This window comes from Serinus canaria, chromosome 4, assembly GCF_022539315.1.
Source record: "Serinus canaria isolate serCan28SL12 chromosome 4, serCan2020, whole genome shotgun sequence".
Lineage (NCBI taxonomy): Eukaryota > Metazoa > Chordata > Aves > Passeriformes > Fringillidae > Serinus > Serinus canaria.
This window is the reverse complement of record NC_066317.1, coordinates 30,543,195-30,562,198: the sequence shown is the minus strand read 5'-3', so window position 1 is coordinate 30,562,198 and position 19,004 is coordinate 30,543,195. Positions and strand designations below refer to the sequence as shown.

The window sequence follows — 19,004 nt, the reverse complement described above, 5'->3', positions numbered from 1 at the left end:
AATAGCTATTTCCTTCTGGAGCTCCTGGCACCTTGCATAGCATCCTGACAGGACATGAAACTGCAAAGAGCTACTTCCAATAGAAACAAGAGACGTTGTCAAATCTTGTACAAATACGTGCAATTGGAAGTGAAGATGGCCTTTGTGCCCATAATCAGGCTTTGTTCTCACCTGTTTTGTGCAGGCATTAGCATGACTGGGGGTGTGTACACAGCAGTGTGCTGAGCTGGTTGCATTCAAACTCAAATGGGCCTTGAGCACCCGAGCATCTTCACTACCTATGGCCCTGTTTCAAATACTGCAATGTGAGATAGAGGTCAGGCAGCCCAGAAAAGACAGTGCAGGGCTCTTCCTCTTTGTTAGGATGATGCTCTCATGAAAATAGGCAGTCTTAGCAACTGACTTGCTTCCAGCTAAGAATAAGTGCATACATACACAAGATATTTGGAAATAATAATTGCAAAATTTTAATAACAATCCCAGTCCTAACCAAAAGGGGAAGAGAGATTAATAAAATGTAAAATTACCTGATCATTTAAAAAAATTATTAGATTGATCTCAGGAAAGATGGGGTTAGAGATCAAGCCCTATATATCTTAATGAATATACTATCTTTATTAAATTTTGTTTCCCGAAGTTGTACTGTCACATCAACTTATACTTAATAACAGCCTTTATTCAAACACAACTGCAGTGCTCTGTGTGCACAGAAAACCTAAACAAACAGGCATTTTTTGCTTTGAAGTGCCATACTGGCATGACATGCAAGGAACAGCTTAAACATCCTGTCACTTGAGAAAAACTTGTGTTCAGCTCCAGAACTGCTTTGCAGAAAATCTGCTGATTTTTTGACATGTTTATGTGTTTTAATTATCTCTTTGCTTGGTTTAGAAAGGCTGCTTTCTGAGCACACCCAGAACAGCTAGCCCAGTAGCAGGCACTTGCCAAACCCTAAATTCCTGGAAGTCTAACTTTTATTTGAAAGACACGCTCACGGCACATCCAGCAGAGACTGACACTGGAATTATCCTAATGCTCCCACTGTAGGATATTTATAGGAGACAGTGACCTTCTTTCACTCTTTTAAAAACTGAATATAGCAAAGATCACAAGATTTATAAAGCCCAAAGTGCTTGGCCTTTCTACCTATTTTATCTACTACTCTAATAGGAGTGAGATTCCTGAGCTGTAATTCCTCCCCCAAGATTGCTCTGTACTGGAAGCAATCTTCTCACTAGTGTCATCAGAGGTGCTAATTCAGCAGGAGAAAAAGAGTGCAGGTACCTACCTTTTTTTTATCTTACATTGAGAATACAGGTTTTAAAGCACTTTGGTCTTTTGATACAGTAAATGGAAACCATTTACTTGGATTTGAAATCAAAAAGCTTTACAGAAATAATGAAAATAATTATTTGGAATTGGAACCCACAGCATTTCACTTATAAAAGATGCTGCTACATTCTAATCATGCCACTGCCTGTGGAAAACTGACATAGTAACAAAATGAGTAAGGTTCTAGAATGATTTGTGTAATCTTACTTCTAACTCATAATAAACATGCAAAACAGCAATGCCACTAATGATAAAATCACCTTGAATTCACTGTAAAACACAAAGAATATACAACTTTTTAATTTTCCCCATATAAATACACAAAAGCTTGTTCTTCAAGGCTAAGCCAGAACAAAATATGTCACTCTTCATGGTAATAAAATTAAGCAGGATCCCGCAGCAAAAACTGAAGCCTTTGGTCACAGTAGTGAAAACAGACCAAGCAGGAATATCTCACAGGATAAGAACAAAATGTACAAATAGAAAGGGAAAAGAATTCTCCAAAAAAGATACACTCCAAAAAAAGGATTTGAAAGAATTAATGGGAATGTTTGAAGTATTGAAGTGTGTGTGGAGTTCTTTACCTTTTTCTTGTGAGTGTGGGTTTTGGCATTTTTTGGTGTTTGCTGTTTTGTTGGATTTTTTGTTTGTTTGCTTTGATTTTGGATTTTATTTTTTTTCCGGGAGAGGAGAGGGAGAAAAAAAATCCAATCAGCAGTCTTTATCCTATTTACTGTGATGTTCTAAGAATTTTCAAAATATGCCATTTAAAACTAACAGTAATAGTTCAAGTCTTAAATATAAAACAATAGGGGGAAAAAAAGAAACACAAAAAAACCTAAAACAATTCCTAAACCACAATTCCCCATTTTCATTTTCACTCCTCATCTACCCTAATCAGCAACAAGATACCTGTTGTATCAAGACAAACAGCTTCCTCCTGTTTTCTCCAATGTAATTTCCAAGCAGAATACTAATAAACTGAATACACCACTCTTACCCAGTTGCTGATTTCACCAAGACATAGTTATTGTCAAACAATAATAAACACTTCATTTTTACTTTTCTGCCACCCCATGCTAGGTAATATAGGCAGCTACTTACACTAATTGGTCCTTAATACCAGACTTGCCCCAGAAAAAAACCTGCATGTCTCCCCTCCTTATTCATTTAAGTATCCCCAGTGCTTCTCCTCCTCCCTTATTCCCCTGATCCAAGAAACCTGCAGCCACAGATGCCTCTCCAGCTCTGAGCTGCCCACTTTTCTGTCTCTTTCACTCACATTTCAATGGCCTCTTTTAACTTTGCTGACCCCTTTTTTGCATGACATCATTCCTCCTACTACTACTATTTTCATCTTTGTCTATGACTCCCTCTTCTCCTCTTATCCCCAATTCTCCATCAAGCTTGACTGTCCTAAATGACATTGATCTTTGTGAGGCCAGGGTCATGTCTGACCTTGAGGAACAATTAAATCATGAGGGAATAGTAGCTTTCCCTGTTTATATCCACCATATCCAGATGAATAGCTGGTTGAGAAAAAGCAATACAGAATTCCTGGAAAAACAGGCAGGTGGAATCCACTGCACTTTGCTGGCAAAAGATCCTTAACAATTTATAATCACTAAGAATAAGTGGATTCAAGTTCAAAGAACCATAGCTTCAGAGAGACCTTGGCTCTGTAGGTTTCTGAAATCTGCTTTAGCGCAGTTCATCCACTTTCACTTTCAGGATCGAAGGATCTGGGTCAATTGGCCTTTTGCTTGTCTGAGACAAATCCACAGATATTGCCTCAAACCACCCACTGCTTTCAGTGACTAAATGTTCCATTCTTTAATTGAGTTTTCTTAAAAAAAAACCAAAAAAACAACCCAACCCAAACCAACTATGCTGGAATGAGTGATTACTTACAAAAAACAGCCTTAAGCTATTAAAAAGAAGCATGAAGTTTAACTGAAATTTCCTCTGCTCACATTTTTTGTATTTATTTTTTCAGCTAGAGAAAACAGAATACTGGGATTTGAAAGCCCAGTGAAACCAGGTAGGTAGAACACCAACTGTAAGATGCAGACCTTTTTATGCCCAGAAAACCAAAATGCAAGGACTGAAAACAGGCAGAACAATCTCAAAAATCTACAGATTTATAAGGAAACTTAGGAAAAAAAAATAATACTCCAGATCAGTTCCTTGATCAACCTTGTACTAAATACTAAAAATTACCTATTTAAAAAAAATCATATTTATAAATCATTATGATCCACATGAATTAGTGTATAGTCAATCATATTTTTCTATAAAACTGTAGCAGGTGCAACAGAATATCCCCTATAACTCTTATTAAAATTCATTGCATTATAAAACCATTTTCCAACACACTGCAATCATAAGAGGCATGGCCCAAAATGAAGATAATGTCTAATTCATCAACTGTACACTTTTGCTTTGTCATCTATATCTAGACAAACTGTGTTCTGAATTTTCAGTGTGAATAATTGTTTTCAGTGTTTTTGTCTTTGTTCACATTGTTTGCTTCTTTGCTCATTAACATAAGTGAGTCATCTAAATGTTAATTATTTCTGCAAGGTAAATAATTGTGTGCTATGTATTTTTGTATTTTTTCTTCTGCATGTTACCTGTATTGACTCCTTCAGCTAAATTAGCACCAGTACAGTTAAATGAGCATCTTTCAGCTACAAGCATCATTACTCCTGACTTATGGTTTCATAATAATTGCCTAAGGACTATATGACTTGACTATAAAGAAGAAACTTGAAAATGTGAAACTACTGAAGACAAAATCAGGAGGTAAAAACAATCTAGTGTTTTGGTATCTTAGCTATGCACTGCTGGGGTGGGGAAAGAGGTTATGAAGCCAGAAACACAATCATGAAAAGAGAACATCTGAAACATTATGTGCCAGCATGAAACAGTTTCACCCATCCAAAATAGCTGCATGAGTACCAGGGTTGTTATCACCTTCTGACACAATGGGATTCTCTGTGAGTCTGAGCTTAATTAGGTCTTCAACCAGGTAGCCCCAATTTTTTTTCTGCATGCTGCACATAATCTCTGTATACATCATAGGCAAGCTGTCTCAGGCACTTCAAGCCTCAGGATGCTCTTAGGAAAGCTTATCCCAGAGTAGGATGGTTTGTAGAATAGACTATCTCTGTTGGACAGACCTACAATGGTTATCTAGTCCAGCTGCCTGAACAATTCAGGGCTGACCAATTCTAAAGTGTTTTTTTAGCAGAATTGTCCCAATGCCTCTTAGACAGACTGGCATGGGGCATCAGCCAGCTCTCATGGAGGGCTGTTCCTCTGTTTGACTACCCCAAAAATATGAAAGAAATGTAAATAAATGCTTCCAAAGGTCTAAATGCTTCCAAAGTGTGAACCTGCTCTGGTGCAGCTCTGAACCATTCCCACTCATCCCCTCGTCCCTGGATACCAGGGAGTGGATTTCAGCAGTGCCCTCTCCACTCCCCTCCTTAGAAAGCTGTAGAGAAAAATGGGGTCACTCCTCAGCCTCCTCCTCTCCAGAGGAGACAAGCCCAGAGACCTTTGCTGTCCCTCACAGGACATGCCCACTTGAAGCTTAGTACTTAGGTGGGGGTTGGCTCTGGCTGGTCACTAGGTGCCACCATAGCTGTTCTGTCACTCCCTTTCTCTGAGGGACCAGGAAGAGAAAATAAAATGAAAGGCTCATGTGTTGGGATAATGGCAGGGGGAGATCACTCAGCAATGGCCATAACAGGAAGAACAGACTCAACTCAGAAAACCATTTAATTACCAATCAAATCAAAGTAGGATAATGAGAAAATAAAAAACAAATCTCCAAACATCTCAACCCACTTCTCCCTTCCTCCTGGGCTCAATTTCACTCACAAATTCTTTACACTCTGTTCCCACAGTGGCACAGGGGGATGTGGAAGGGGTTGCAGTCTGTTCAGCACCCATCTCTGCCACTGCTTCCTCCTCACAGGGTGGGCTCTGCACACTCTTCCTCTGCAGGGAAATTTCTTCTCTGACACCTGGGCCACCTCCTGTCCTTCCTTCTGCACTGTCTGCAGGGCTGTTTCTCTCATATGTTGTCACTCCTCTCTCTGGCTGCTGTTGTGCAGCAGCTTTGTCCTCTTCTTCAAAGTGTTAGCAGAGTCCCCACCACCTTCCCTGGTGAGCTCAGCCTTGGGGGGCCAGAGCAGGGTCAGTCTTGGAGCCAGCTGGTATTGCCTTCACTGGACATGGGGGAAGCTTCCAGAAGCTTCTCACAAAAGCCACCCCTGTGGTCCCTTTCTACCAAACCCTGCCACACAAAGGTAGTACAACCTATGTCTCACTAGCCTTCAAGAGACAGAGATTGAGCTTCCTTCAGCAAATAGACCAAAGAGGCAGAAATGGGTTAAACAGATCAGCAAACTGGAGCAGTTGGATGGGAATGGTTGTGCTGTCCTTCAGTGTCCTTCCACAAGATCAAGAAGTTTGCCTTAAATGTAACAGCCTGGAACAACATTAGGCTCAGAAAGCCCAGCATACTTGTAAATACACAATACTGGATCAAAAGAAAATTTCAACTTGTTATTATTTGGCCTTTATAAAATTAAACATGTCTTTCTTTTTGCTACTTGGCAAAAAATTAGCCAGGGTGCTCAACTCTGTTTCAAGATCTACACATTAGCTCTTCTAGAACTGCATGCATAGACTGGTAACACCCCTGGTTGCAACAGAAATGTTTTAAATTTAATCTGAAGTAAACAATGTATCAATATTAATTTTGACAGATGTAAAAATATTCTGTAAAAAAGTCTGCAAAGTACTTTTTTTAAGCATTCTGCCTAATCTATAAAACTTGTGCTTTTATCAGTACAGGTACAGTGCAGCAACAAATGAGACCAGTGTCTTTTCTGATCTATGTCCTAAGACAGCAATTTTTTATAATTAATATTTAATAAATTGTAAAGATACATTTTTAAAGCAATTTGATACAGATATCCTTCTGGGCATCTGTGGAAGAGGCTTTTAGCAATGCTCTTCTTTCTTGAGGAGCCTGTTCCTTTGAAATGCACATTTTCTTAGAAAGGGTGCCTTTCTCTACTTTCAGGACTGCACTTGGATGCTGTGGTTTGTCTTATCAGCTCAGTCATAGTCCACTGACTTGCATTTTGTAATCTGAAATGAATGCACACTTTCTTTTGGATTACAAAAGGAAGATAGTACAATAGAGTTGCAATGTTTTTGTCTGCAATGACAGAACACTTGCAATCCCAGAGATAATATTACCTGTTAGGGGCATGCAACCACCTCTCATTTCTACACTGATGATGCAGGGCTCTTGTCAGCCTTCCTATCTGCTTCATACACAATCTGCAGCAAGAGTTTCCTAGATTCCTTGGGACTGGGAGCAAAAGTTCATTTATCAGCACTGGCAATTTGGACAACTACCTCAAAATCAAAAGGGAAAAAAAGTTATTTGTAAGACCACTTAAGGGACAAGTGGGAGACCAGTGCATTAACCTGCTCAGTAATCTAGATGTTTATACAGAAGCAGAGGGTAACACAGCTAGAATAACAATAGAAGAAAGGATAAAATGCTCACAAAGGACAGGTAAGAAATGCAACTCAGCAGGAGTCAATGAAAAAAGCCTGTACTTAAAAGTAATGATGAAGTGGACAGATATGGTATGAGCTCATCTAAACTGGCAACAGCAGAAGAAAGCAATGTAGAAAAAGATTTGGCTGTTAGCATCTGCCTCATGAGAAATACACCTCAATAGTGTCATGGTGATGAGGAAAGGGAAAAAAAAGTAAAAGAAACTTATAGAAAAGAACCCCCTGAAGTGAGTACTGTCTCTGAGACACATGAAGCCATTATTTCCATTTCCTCAGCATAGCACTCAAATGTGTTGCAGAAGCCCATTTGGCATTTCAAAGAGGTACCAAATAGAAAGGCTCCAGAGCAAAATGACAAACAGGATCTGAGAGCAGAAAAATCAAAGAAAAAGAGATTATTTGGTTGTGCAGAGAGGAAAGAAAGACAGAAAAAGTGGCAGCCATTTTCAAATACAGAAGGACAATGAAAAAGCAGAACCCTTCACAGCCATTAGAAACATATAAAGGAGTAATGGGTTAGGTGATATAAAGACTGATTAAGGTTAGACAAAAGCCAAAACCAAGCTCATCTAAGTGCTGAGATGGATGCTTGGAGAAGCTGTGAAATCACTACTCAGGGGAACTGCACAGGTTTATCTGATTCTCCCTTCAGGCAAGGAGAACAGAAGGGTGACTGACCAGTCAAAGACCTCTCCTGCCCTGCTTCCATGATTTCTATGATTCTGCCCTGCCTCTAGCTCCCTCTAAAGCGGGTATGAAATGTGACATACCTCTAACCCTGCCTGTAATGACAAGCAAAAATGACAGCTAATATGTGTATGAGGGCAAGAGATAGAAAGCTACACAAAGAAACACAGTAACTGGTACAATCAATGTCACCAAATATTGCAATATACACCCACACTTCCCTCACCATCAGTACCTCTAGCATTTATAAATTATCTGATAATCTAATATAGATCTCAATTTCTTGAGTGAGTATCAGTGAAGTCCTATATATATCTTGAGCAAACAATATAAAAAGGAAGAGAGGCCAGCCTTTTAAACCAATTTAAAATGTGTTTTAAATTAATGAAATTCAAGATACTTTACTTTTCCTATCTATTAAAAAAATAAACCTCAAAAGCAGAAGATATTGCAAATACTCTCCTTCAACTCTTTCAATTTCTACTAGAATTGAAAGGACTTATCATGGAAGAAATAAAGGGAATACCTGTGAGAGAGTAAGAGATTTTAGTGCTTTAATACAACATTGCCACCACTTTATGTTATCTTACACCCCCCAGTCTAAGTAACACCAGAGACCTTATCACTGTGTCTCACCCATTTATTTTTCCATCTTTGATAAAAACTGCATCTTGGTTTCAGTTTGAGTTCTTCACTGTAGTCATGTGCTTTATGTATTTCCCTATGACTATTTCCAGACTATGATTCTGCAACATGAATATGTAGGTAGATTTGGGCACTCAAGAATCAGAGAGACAAAAGGATTCTGTTAATTCTCCAAGCCACATCCCTTCCCTTTTTCCTGCATGAGAGCAATACAGATTACATACACTACACATCAAGTAAGAAATTCACTACCACCAAATTTGGCCCCATAAAAAAGGAATCTTTAAATTTTTTTTAAAATTAAAATTAAGGTTTTCTACAAGGCCTTTGAAAAAAAATGGTTCTTCCTTCCATGCTGAACTTTTTATTAATTCCATTATAAATTAAGAACATGCTTCATATTCAAATTATAGCACAAAAAAGTTATGGCTAGAACATTTGCAACTTATTATTTTCTCTTTTAGAGCTATTTAATATCATGTTCTCATTAAAATCTCTGATTGTATTACTTAAACAGAAATTGAATTATTCTTTTTAATATCCTGCAGCCACTAATTGATAGTTAGAGAAAGAGAGAAGGTGCTATTATCCTAGTCTCATCCAGAAGTAAAACTGAGGTATAAAAGCTAAACAACCTGCCCAGTGTTATGTTGTATGTCATGCAGGCCTGAAATCAGATCAAGATTCTGCACATCAGGCATAGCATTTAATTTTGTAAGTCTTTGTAGGACTTGGGCATCTGTCTCAAAGGAACTGCATAACCATTTCTTTGGGTTATTATGTTACATCAAAAAAGTGCTAAATCTGTGCTCCCCAGAAGCATGATTAATATTTGTCTTTAAACATTTCAAAATACAGAGAAAGAGAAACATTTCAAAACAGAGAAAGAGAAAAATCAAAAATGTCAGTAGATCTAGTGAATCTATCATCATATCCAAACCAATTACCTAACAAGCTACCAGGCACAGATTTACAGTGACACAAGAAAAAATTGTCTCTTAAAAATTGACCATTTTTAAGAGTGTAGCATCTTTGCTCAATCAGTCCTATGACAGAGGATGTTAAAAGTACTCCCGAGAAATATAAAATTGTGTTGGGACTGTGGCTTTTCAAGGGCTTTCTCTGTCTCTTGCTATTCTATTCCAAACCCTTCACTTCCTGTACTTCTAGTGCAGCTAAAACAAACATAAGACATACCTTGATTGTACTAGTGTGTGCACCAGGATATTCTTTCTCCTCCAGTGTTGACCAACGTTGTATAAATTTCGACACCACGGGATCATCATAGTCAACTATCTGAAATCCTGAGACATTAGCTCCTCCAAACTGAATTTTTGACAAATCTCCATCAGTAAATCCCTGAGCACAGAAAAAATTGTCTGTTATTTTAATAGTTTTGGCAGTTCTCTCAATAGTGTATAGAAAGAAAGTGTTACCATATGACCTCTACTGCAGAACAGTAAGCCAACATTTTCCTCACACTGGATCCAACTTAAATCCTGGGCTGCCAGGATTAAGTCATCAGCTGCATCAGCCAGCAATGCTTCTTGCTGCCCACTAGACAAACACTTTTATAGAGAGCAAGGGCTGAGTGGACCTGTCCTTGACATCCTAAACATCCTGTTAATTGCAAGGGGACCGCTTAAGTGAGAAAGGGAACAGGAGACATGAGTAACAGGCAAGGAAGTTTTAGGTAGGAATACTTACAGCCACAGCTATATCCTCTTTTTTAGGAGCTCTAAAGCATGTGGAAGGACTTACCATCTCCACTGCCCCCTCCCTCTGACATAAAGAACCACTTCCCATTCTTGCAAAAAGTTCTTGTGTTCTGTTTTCTGTGATTTAACTTCACCCAAATAACCATACAAAGCATTTACATGAAATAACGATGTCAGAGACTTCATTACCAATGAATGTTGGGAGTGAATACAAAAAGAAGCAGCAAATTCAAACCACATTATCAGAAGGTGCTACAATTGCTATATGCTCTTTAATTATTGCATATTAATGATCCTCATGTGTTGTTGCCTGCTAATACAGACACTTCTACACCGATTATGTAACTTGACAGCTGAGCAGGAACATTCATTGTATATTCAAACCTCCATCTATCAGCATTTCTTAATTTTCAAAATAGATAAATTTCTTGAATGACTGATCAGACAGGAGGAGGATATTACTACAGTCCAAAAAGAAGAAAGCATATGGGTTCAGTGATGATATGATTCAAATACTAGGTAAGTTTTCCTTCTGGCAGAGAAAAACAAGTTTTTAAAATCACTTCCATAAACACTTTATACATGATAATAAACAGCTTTAAAACATAAGATTCAGTAATTTTTAGATCTTATGGACTTACTGTTACAAATTTAAAGCAATGACTAAAATAGCAAGCAGTTAACATCATGAAATCCACTGGGCACATTTTCTAAAATTTCCCTTAAGACTCAAAATACTGTTTATCCAGCATTTGCAATGCAAACCACAGATGTCTAACAGACAATTTCTCACATTTTGTAAGACTTTTATGCCTGCTTTATGAATATCATCTCCTCCACTTTTTTATCCAAAAATTAGTTATTAAGAGATAAGAATGAAACCCCAGTGTTCAGCCTTTGAAGCACAAGGCTTGTTCACACCGTGGCACCCACATGACTCTGCAGAGCACTGCCTGCCTGGAGGGGGAAGTGTTCCCATCAAAGGCCAGGAGGAGACAGGGGTGATGCCTCAAGGGCCACAGGCACACCATGCTCCTCTGTTTCCTCAGGCTCCTCAAAGCGCTGTGGAAGACAGTGTCAATTGGGGCACTCTGGGCCCTGCTGGAATTTATATCAAACACTGTCACAGTTCCAGAATAAATGAGGAAAAAAAATGGTTTGGTGGCGCTCACACTCTGCAACCCCCAAAACTCTTCTTGAACAGGATAACTGAGATTTGAGTATACAGAACTTGCTTTGTCTGCTACGAAAAAGGACTGGATTAGTTCCTCTAGCTTCAGTATAGGTGTTTATAGACTTTAATATCAATACTATCAATAAAAAGGCCCTTCACCTTTAGACAAAATTTCAAAAATATTCCCTTGACATAATTTAGTGAGTTTTCTGAGCTTTCCCTGCAGGAACACTATTAGCTATACAGCCTGATCACCTGTGTTCAAGAAAACATGAATTCAGACTGATCACCCAGCCAATCTGAGGGATGAAATGTGGAAATCTGAGACTCACTAGTCTAGCAGAATGAAACATGAGAACTGTGATTCTGAACTAGTTTAAAAGTTGTGAGATGTCATCACCTTGCTGAATGAATGTATCATCCTATGATGCAGAAAGTTATTTCTCTATTTTACATACCCTCTTTTTCTAAAGTATGGCGAAAAGGAAAAGTTCTATTGAAGGTGCTGAGCAACCTTCATTCTCATTGATGGGAATATCATAAGAGGCATTTAAACCCTGAAAACACTCAGCCAGTAAACAATCTCAACACATGCATTCATTTAGCAAGGATAAAGACATCTAGCTTTTTTTCCTTTTTCTAAAATGTATTTAAAACAAAATACTAGTAGATGTTATTCCACAAACAGTCAAATAAGCAATACAGGCATTTTAAATACTAAGAATGCTTACCAGATTTGCAATGATATAGTGGTATCCTTTAACATGTTTACCAATTGTGATAACCTGTAAAAAAAGCAGAAATACCCCCATAATGGAGAATGTTCACCTGCTATACAGACAAAGACTTGAAAGGCATAAAATGCAGTATGATTTAAAAGCTGGGGGTTTTTTAGTCTTTATGGTATACAATACTGAGTTTGTGTGAGGCTTTATCCTTTATTTTACCTAATGCACCACAGAGCATACACTTTGCTGCTAGAAATCAGCCACATTGAAGTCCAAGTCCCAAGAGGGAGAGTCCCTCCAGACACAGGTGCTGCATGCTGATTACTGTGGTGTGTATTGAGGCACAACCAGCCAGGAGAGAGCAGGCATCATGTGTTAGAAACACTGCCCTGCTAGATTCTGCCCACTGACATTAATGAATTATGAGGAAACCTTGGAAAGTTCCAACTGTTTATTGCCCTAAGTCTTCCTCACAATCCCCCTCAAAGCCAGCTGGTGTTTCTCAACAGTCTCTGCTGGCACACCTGTAGCATGGATTCTCCTCCCAAATAAGCCTAAAACTATGTCTGCAAGGGGAAGTTTGCATTCTGAAGGTAAGCACTTCTCTAGAGGAAGGATGTGCAAGAACAGAGCAGTCTAGAGGTTTATTCTATCTTTTGAACAACGAGAACAAAGAACTTAAATTAAGAGAGGATGACTCATTCATTTCCTCATTTAACACACAGCTAAAATATTCAGACTAGGTATCCTGAAACTTATGTCAGGGTACTAGTGAACAACATTCCACCTAGTTGGGTTAAGGAAGTTACAGAAATATAACTGAAAGCAGTTATAACACTGAGTTTACATACTAGAGTTTGAGACTGAGAGGGATCACATTACATAGGCCATGGAAGTAATTAAATTGTTCCTCTTTTGAGGTCAATACATATATGATATATGAGCTTAAGCATCCTAAAGCATCCTACTTGGATCAGACTATTTAAAACCAAATAGTTACTAAGAGGTTTAAGAACTATTTTTCAGGTGTATTTCTTACATAGCTGCTGCTTCCAAAGAAATTTCAGTTATATCAAATAGATCAGCTCTTCTGTATGAAATATTTCTTCAGCACTGGTATCTGAGAAGAAAAGCAGTAGCTGCAAGCCTTTGGATCAGTGCTCAGTAACCCTGCTCTAGCTGCCACTGGGTAATCTTTTATTAACCCAGCTTGCTAAAACTTCCCACTTGTCTGCAGGAACACTAAGGATGCTGCCAGTTAAAACTCAGAAAATTCAGCAGTAGTACCAAAAGCCATGACAAAGGAGCTGTGCACACAAAAGCTATTCAGCAGTTCAGAGGACCTTCTCTAGCAGGGACAGACAAGTAGTGGCAGTAATCACAGAGTTGCCCAAAGGGTGTTATCAGGGTGAAATGAGATTCTGCTAAGGGAGCTGCCTGAGAAGAGACAGAAGCCATCTAATGAAGAGTGTGGTAACAGTTTAGAGGAGAGGAATACAAAATAGTCTGAGGAGAGCTGAGGAACTGAAATATTTTTCAACTTACATGAATCATTGAAATCTGAAGAGAAAGTATAAGACAAGACAAAAAACAAGAATGATGAAGCAACTTGGCAAATACATTTTGTGCCTATACAAAGATCCAAGGGCTACAGAGTGTAACTGGGTAAACCTGAGGCTGTCACCTCAGCTTCAAATATTTGCAGGATAAATCAAAGCACTAAAATGAAAGATTTGTTCAACAATAGAGCAGGATAAATCAAAGCACTAAAATGAAAGATTTGTTCAACAATAGAAAGCAAGGAAGGCAGTGAAGAAATTGTTTCTTTCTGTATTGAGCAATGCAAATAGTACTTTGGGATTCAAGGAAAATCTGGTTAGCAGAAAGCCTGTTGCATTTCTTGCAGTAAAAATACACAGAAGAAGGGATACTGATATGATGTCTCTGCTTCAGGCATCCTCATGAAATGAAGGAAATTTCTGAGGGTTTTTTTCAGGGCAGGAATTAAAATAATTTTTCAAAAAGCAAATCTGGTAGCAAAGCAAGACCTAAAGTACAGTGCTATTATTAAAAAAAATCAGAACACATTTGAAGGATACTCACAGGCCAAGAAATCCATTGTTCAGCATTTGAATTTTAGAGATGGAGAAAATTACTAGAGAATGAGTTAGACTTTCTTTTAGGCTACTTTAGAAATAGAAAGTTGTTTTACCTTTAAATGTAAGGAAGGAAAGTTACTGAGTGTAAGGATAATGGACTTAAAAACCAGACCAAAGTGCAGAAACAACTGGGCTACCTTGTGAAGAGAATTCCAAGACTAAACCCATTTGGGACAGCTGCAAACAGTTTAAGAGAACATATTCCAGGGCAGAGCAGTGAACTATTTAGAGGAGAGCAACTAACCAGAGTTATTTTAGCTGACCTGTGAGGCTGATTTGGTTGTTATCTAGGATTCTTCAGTGACTTACAAATCAAAACAGCAGAAACAGAAGCTTGGCCAGCTGTATGTCTGAGGAGTAGCACAAATCTATGGGGATAAGCTGAGAAACTCTAAAGGTCTAAAAAAGGCAGAATCCATCAAAGTGCAACTAGGGCAAGAAAAATATCCCAGAAATGCAATCGAAATAAGGAGCAGACAAAGACAAAAATAGGTCTATTATGAAACAAAGACTGTAAAAATGAGAGGTAACTGAAGGGTAAAGAGATTTCTTGTCTATAAAAAGTGGCTAAAAGGTGAAACAAACTAAAGAAAAGTACAGTCAAAGTTTCATATCAGAAGTTATAATGAATATTACATACTTATTATAGAAAGATTGTATAGGATAGTAAGGTAATTGCTAAAAATAGTCTTGTCAGGATTGAAATATGTCAAAGCAGTATCTTTCTTTTCTCTGGTCTGATAATCAGGAAACAGCAAGATGTGACATCCTGAGACTAAAAAGGTGATTGCTCTGTACGACATCATTAGAAACTCACAAGAGAAATGGACAAGACAAAAAGTCATGTAAGGTAGGTAAAGAACCATTCGAAAATCCACACAGAACCAACTGAAGAGGACCTATAAGGGCTACTTATGTCAAACATTGCTCTACATTGTACATTTCTTGACATTGATAAGTCAGAAAATATGATTTTTAAAAACTGCAGATGATAGATCACACTCTCAGAGAGTAAATGCTCTCTAGAACAGGATCAAATTCAAATTTATTTTGAAAATCAGAAAAAGAGTTTGTGGATATGAATTCCAAACAAAACACACAAACACAATGTACTCCATTAAGGACACTGCTCATTGTCTGAGCCTCCTCAAAATATAACGACCTTCAAAACAAAGACCAAAATAACAAGCCCTTCAAAAAACCTTCAAACAAATACATCCCTACTCTGATGATACATCCCTACTGATGCTGCACAGTCTCACATGATGAAGCTCAAGCCAACAGGGAACAATGCTTACAATTTTCCATTGTGCTCTGCATGCATGGAATGTAGGAAGGTAAAGAGCCAGTAAGAACTTCCTAGACTCTAGGACTGAATGCAGATTTCAAAGTAATGCAGTAATTTAAATCAGAGCACCACGATAATGTTGCTAAAAAGAAGATTTTATTAAAAAGTCATTTTGGCAAATAATTTACATGGGTGGAGAGAAGACAGATTTTGCTGTTCTTTTTAAAGCTCGGGAGGCGTTAGCTACAGCATCCAATTTTGGTTAGCACACTTTAGGAGTGACACAAAATGAAGAGACAAGCCAGGAAAGTACAAATGACAAAGAGCTTCAAAACACGAATTTCAAAGGGCATTAAACGAGGAAGAGAAGCTGTGATGCAGTCTTCCCAAGACATAAAAGGTTCTCAGAAAATGCATTAGAGGGAGAAAAATACCTTCTAGGTGTAAAAAGAACTAATCCTTAGACATAACTACCTATATTGGACCAGGTATAATAGTGTATCAACTATGTATAACACTTTTGCACTAAGTATACTACTTAGGCTGCAAAATAGTGTGAACAAGGCATTTTGTAAATTCCCTGTTTTTCTTTCAAACAACCAGGAGAGGAAACTATACAGGATCATCCAGATAGAATTACCTTGCCTTTGGGCAAAGGGACTGATAATAGGATTTGTATGTTCACTTTCTTCCTGGTCCTCAATACAAACTTGTCACTGCCAAATGATTCATAACAATCTCCAAAATACCATTAAAACAAATGAACTCACTACATTTACTTATAGAATACTGCTAACTGCTGTCCCTGAAGAAAGGAGAATGGCAAACCTGATCGACAATGTCGTTGACTTTATCGCGTTCACAGTCCAAAATCACTCGTCTTTCCTTTTTTACCTCTAGATCTTGAAACAGGGAACGGTAAGTTTCATCTTTTCTCTCATTGTTAATATTTCCTACATTGATAGCAGTCACTTGCCATTTCTTTTCAGCAGCAGAATCCAGCACAGCTTGCAATGTTGATAAGCCTAGCAAAGCACAGGAGAGAACAGAAGATATGACTGACAAAGCTTCAGGAATTAACAAGCTTCTACAATGTGATTTGTGAGATCACTTATTTAAGACCTCCTGTAACTTGTTTGACCTGTCACAAGTAGGTAGAAATCAGAAACTAAGATAAATGTGGGCCAAATTAATTATTGTTGCGTGAAACTTCCATTTGCACCACTGCAAGGCATCAAGGTAAAGCCTCATAAGTGCAACCTTTGGGTCTGGCCCAATTTTCTTCAGAACTGGATTTTGTTGTTTTCACTGATCCACTGCTGGAATTCCGCATAGTGGGAAAGAAATCTTCTAGGAGAGGAGTGATCCAATTAGAGCAAAAGGATCAGCTGCTTATTAAAAAAAAGGATCAGCCTTATTAAAGGATCAGCTGCTTAAAGGAGAGCTATTGCACAGCTTTGGTTCCCAGCACTTGAGCAGTACTGCATTTAAACCCAGACCTCACTGAAGCCTATGGCACAATTACCATGCCCTGCAGTGATGGTAAAGGATTTATTATTTCTCTTGCCTACAGTCACACCCCTGACTATGATAGATGTGCTGAGATATATTTTTGCCTATAGATAAGCAGGCTCAGTGCTAACACCTACGAGCAGTGTAGAGAAGTTTCCTCCCATCTTGTCCTTTGGCAGGTTCCTGATAGGAAGCTGTGATGTTTGTACAGGTGCAACTGCCTACAATACACTGCAAAACCAGTGAAGATTTTACTTGACAGATTTTACTTTTTAGGGATGAGCTAATGTAGCGGAGAAACACAAAAATTACTGCTGGAAATTAATTCCTGCTATACAAAAAGTACAATTTTAATGACTCCCAGAAGTACAAGAATGAGACTTACCATGTTTCAATTCCTACCAGAGAATTCTACATGATTCTAGGGAGTAGTTTTAGGGATACCAGATACTATTATAGGAAAGAAAATAATTAGACTTTCTTATGAGTGAATTGACATTTTTGCACATTCTTCTCTCCTGAAACCACCAAACATCAGGAGTCATTTATTTGAGACAAATTCTGACGTGGTATGTAAAGGGAGATTCAGGTATAACTTTCATGAGAAATAACAGTGGTTATACCCATAAACACAGAAGGAGAGCACTAGGAATTCATTAGTCTCACAGTCTGTAGGTACAATATTAAATTAAGATTGGTCAGTGTTTAGCAATTCATCTTCATCAGTGAAAATGGTAATGACATACAGCACTACACAAGACTGGTCATCAGCAAAGGCAGAAAATGGCAGGCTTCCAAAAGCATAAATTGAATTATTATCTTATATAATTCTGGTTTGCCAAGTCTCTTTAAGAAAGACTGATATTAAGTTTTGCATGTCATGTAATGAATATTTCTTTTAAAATCACAGATAACTACAGTCCATCAATACATACAGACTATTTCAAATCCGAAAGATGGATCTGGAGAGCTTGTGTTAAAAGGGAAAGATTAGTAATGTAAGCAAACTGAGAGATGCAGAGAGCATATTAAAACACTGAAAAGCACTAAAGTATGTTTAAACCTCAAAATAGGGCTTGAAATGATGAATTAAAATTTTACAAAAAGACAAATTAGCCAAATTGAAGCCATTTATTCTGAATAATTTTTGTAAATATCATGTAGCAGATTTCAGGTCGTCCAACCTGTCTAAATTTCTGCTGAGTTAAACAATCTCAACTAGGCACAAATTATTAAGGAATACTAATGCTAATACCACCCATTGCAAAGGGCTCCTACATTTTACTCCTCTAATCTTCTGCTTTTCCCAGGGTCTCTCTTTCCTTGAGGTACTCTCTGCAGAAATATCAAATGGCTGCCTGGATTACTTGGCTTATTTTTTTTTTGGTGGCAGATTTGTCATCCCCATACAGCTTAGCCTATTCTGATAGCAATAACATGTTGCAAAATCACAAACAAAAACAAAACAACCAAATAGAAAGCATTTGCAGCAATGCTTTTGTGAGAGTAGTAACAAAAGTGGGAGACTCTGCAGAGGAGAAAACTCCAGCAACTTCAACTTTAAGCTGCATGAGCACTTCTGCCTGGGAAACTCATGTCCTGAGTCTCTTTTGGTTATCATGAGACAAACTTTTAAAGCAGTGAGCTTTGAAAAGGAAGATAGAAGAGGGCCTGAATAACTTAGCAATTATTTTACAGATAGAATCTTACAATAATGCTACTACTTTTTCCAAAACTTAGTGTTAGTAATGGCAGAGACAATGTAAGGATGGTAAAGGACACTACCCCACATTCCATGAGAATAACTACTGCATCAGGACAGTAATAGCTTGGGCACACATGGACTGAATGGCCTCACTCCTTATGGACAGGAATGACAGCAAATTGCCCTGGACTTCAGCCAGTCAGTCCCAAAACACAGAAGTGTTCTAACACCAGCAAAAAACAATTCTTTAGGAATAAGTCAAACTAATTCTTATTAGCCTTTATAGGTTCCAAGAAGTTAAGTAAGGCTCTTTGCCTTTTTTTATCTCACTCCTGGAGGTGGAAACATCTTCAGTTCTTTATCATTCCTTAAATATACATCATTGTCACTACATTAACAGGAAAAAGTGCTTGAAGGAACTGTGGAATGGTGTATCTGGGATGTGA

The 19,004-nt window shown here is 38.0% G+C and overlaps 1 protein-coding gene across 8 annotated transcripts in view; it reads right to left on the bottom strand.

Moving 5' to 3' along the window:
* GRIA2 (glutamate ionotropic receptor AMPA type subunit 2) overlaps positions 1-19,004 on the bottom strand; it is an 86,631-nt gene that overhangs the window by 26,764 nt on the left and 40,863 nt on the right. For all 8 annotated transcript variants that reach the window (XM_030239556.2, XM_050973891.1, XM_030239554.2 and 5 more), the window contains exons 4-6: positions 16,170-16,366; positions 11,898-11,951; positions 9,472-9,633 (exon numbers count right to left, since the gene is read on the bottom strand). In XM_030239556.2, the coding sequence (XP_030095416.1) occupies positions 9,472-9,633; positions 11,898-11,951; positions 16,170-16,366 (413 nt within the window). The remainder of the gene's footprint in view (positions 1-9,471; positions 9,634-11,897; positions 11,952-16,169; positions 16,367-19,004) is intronic.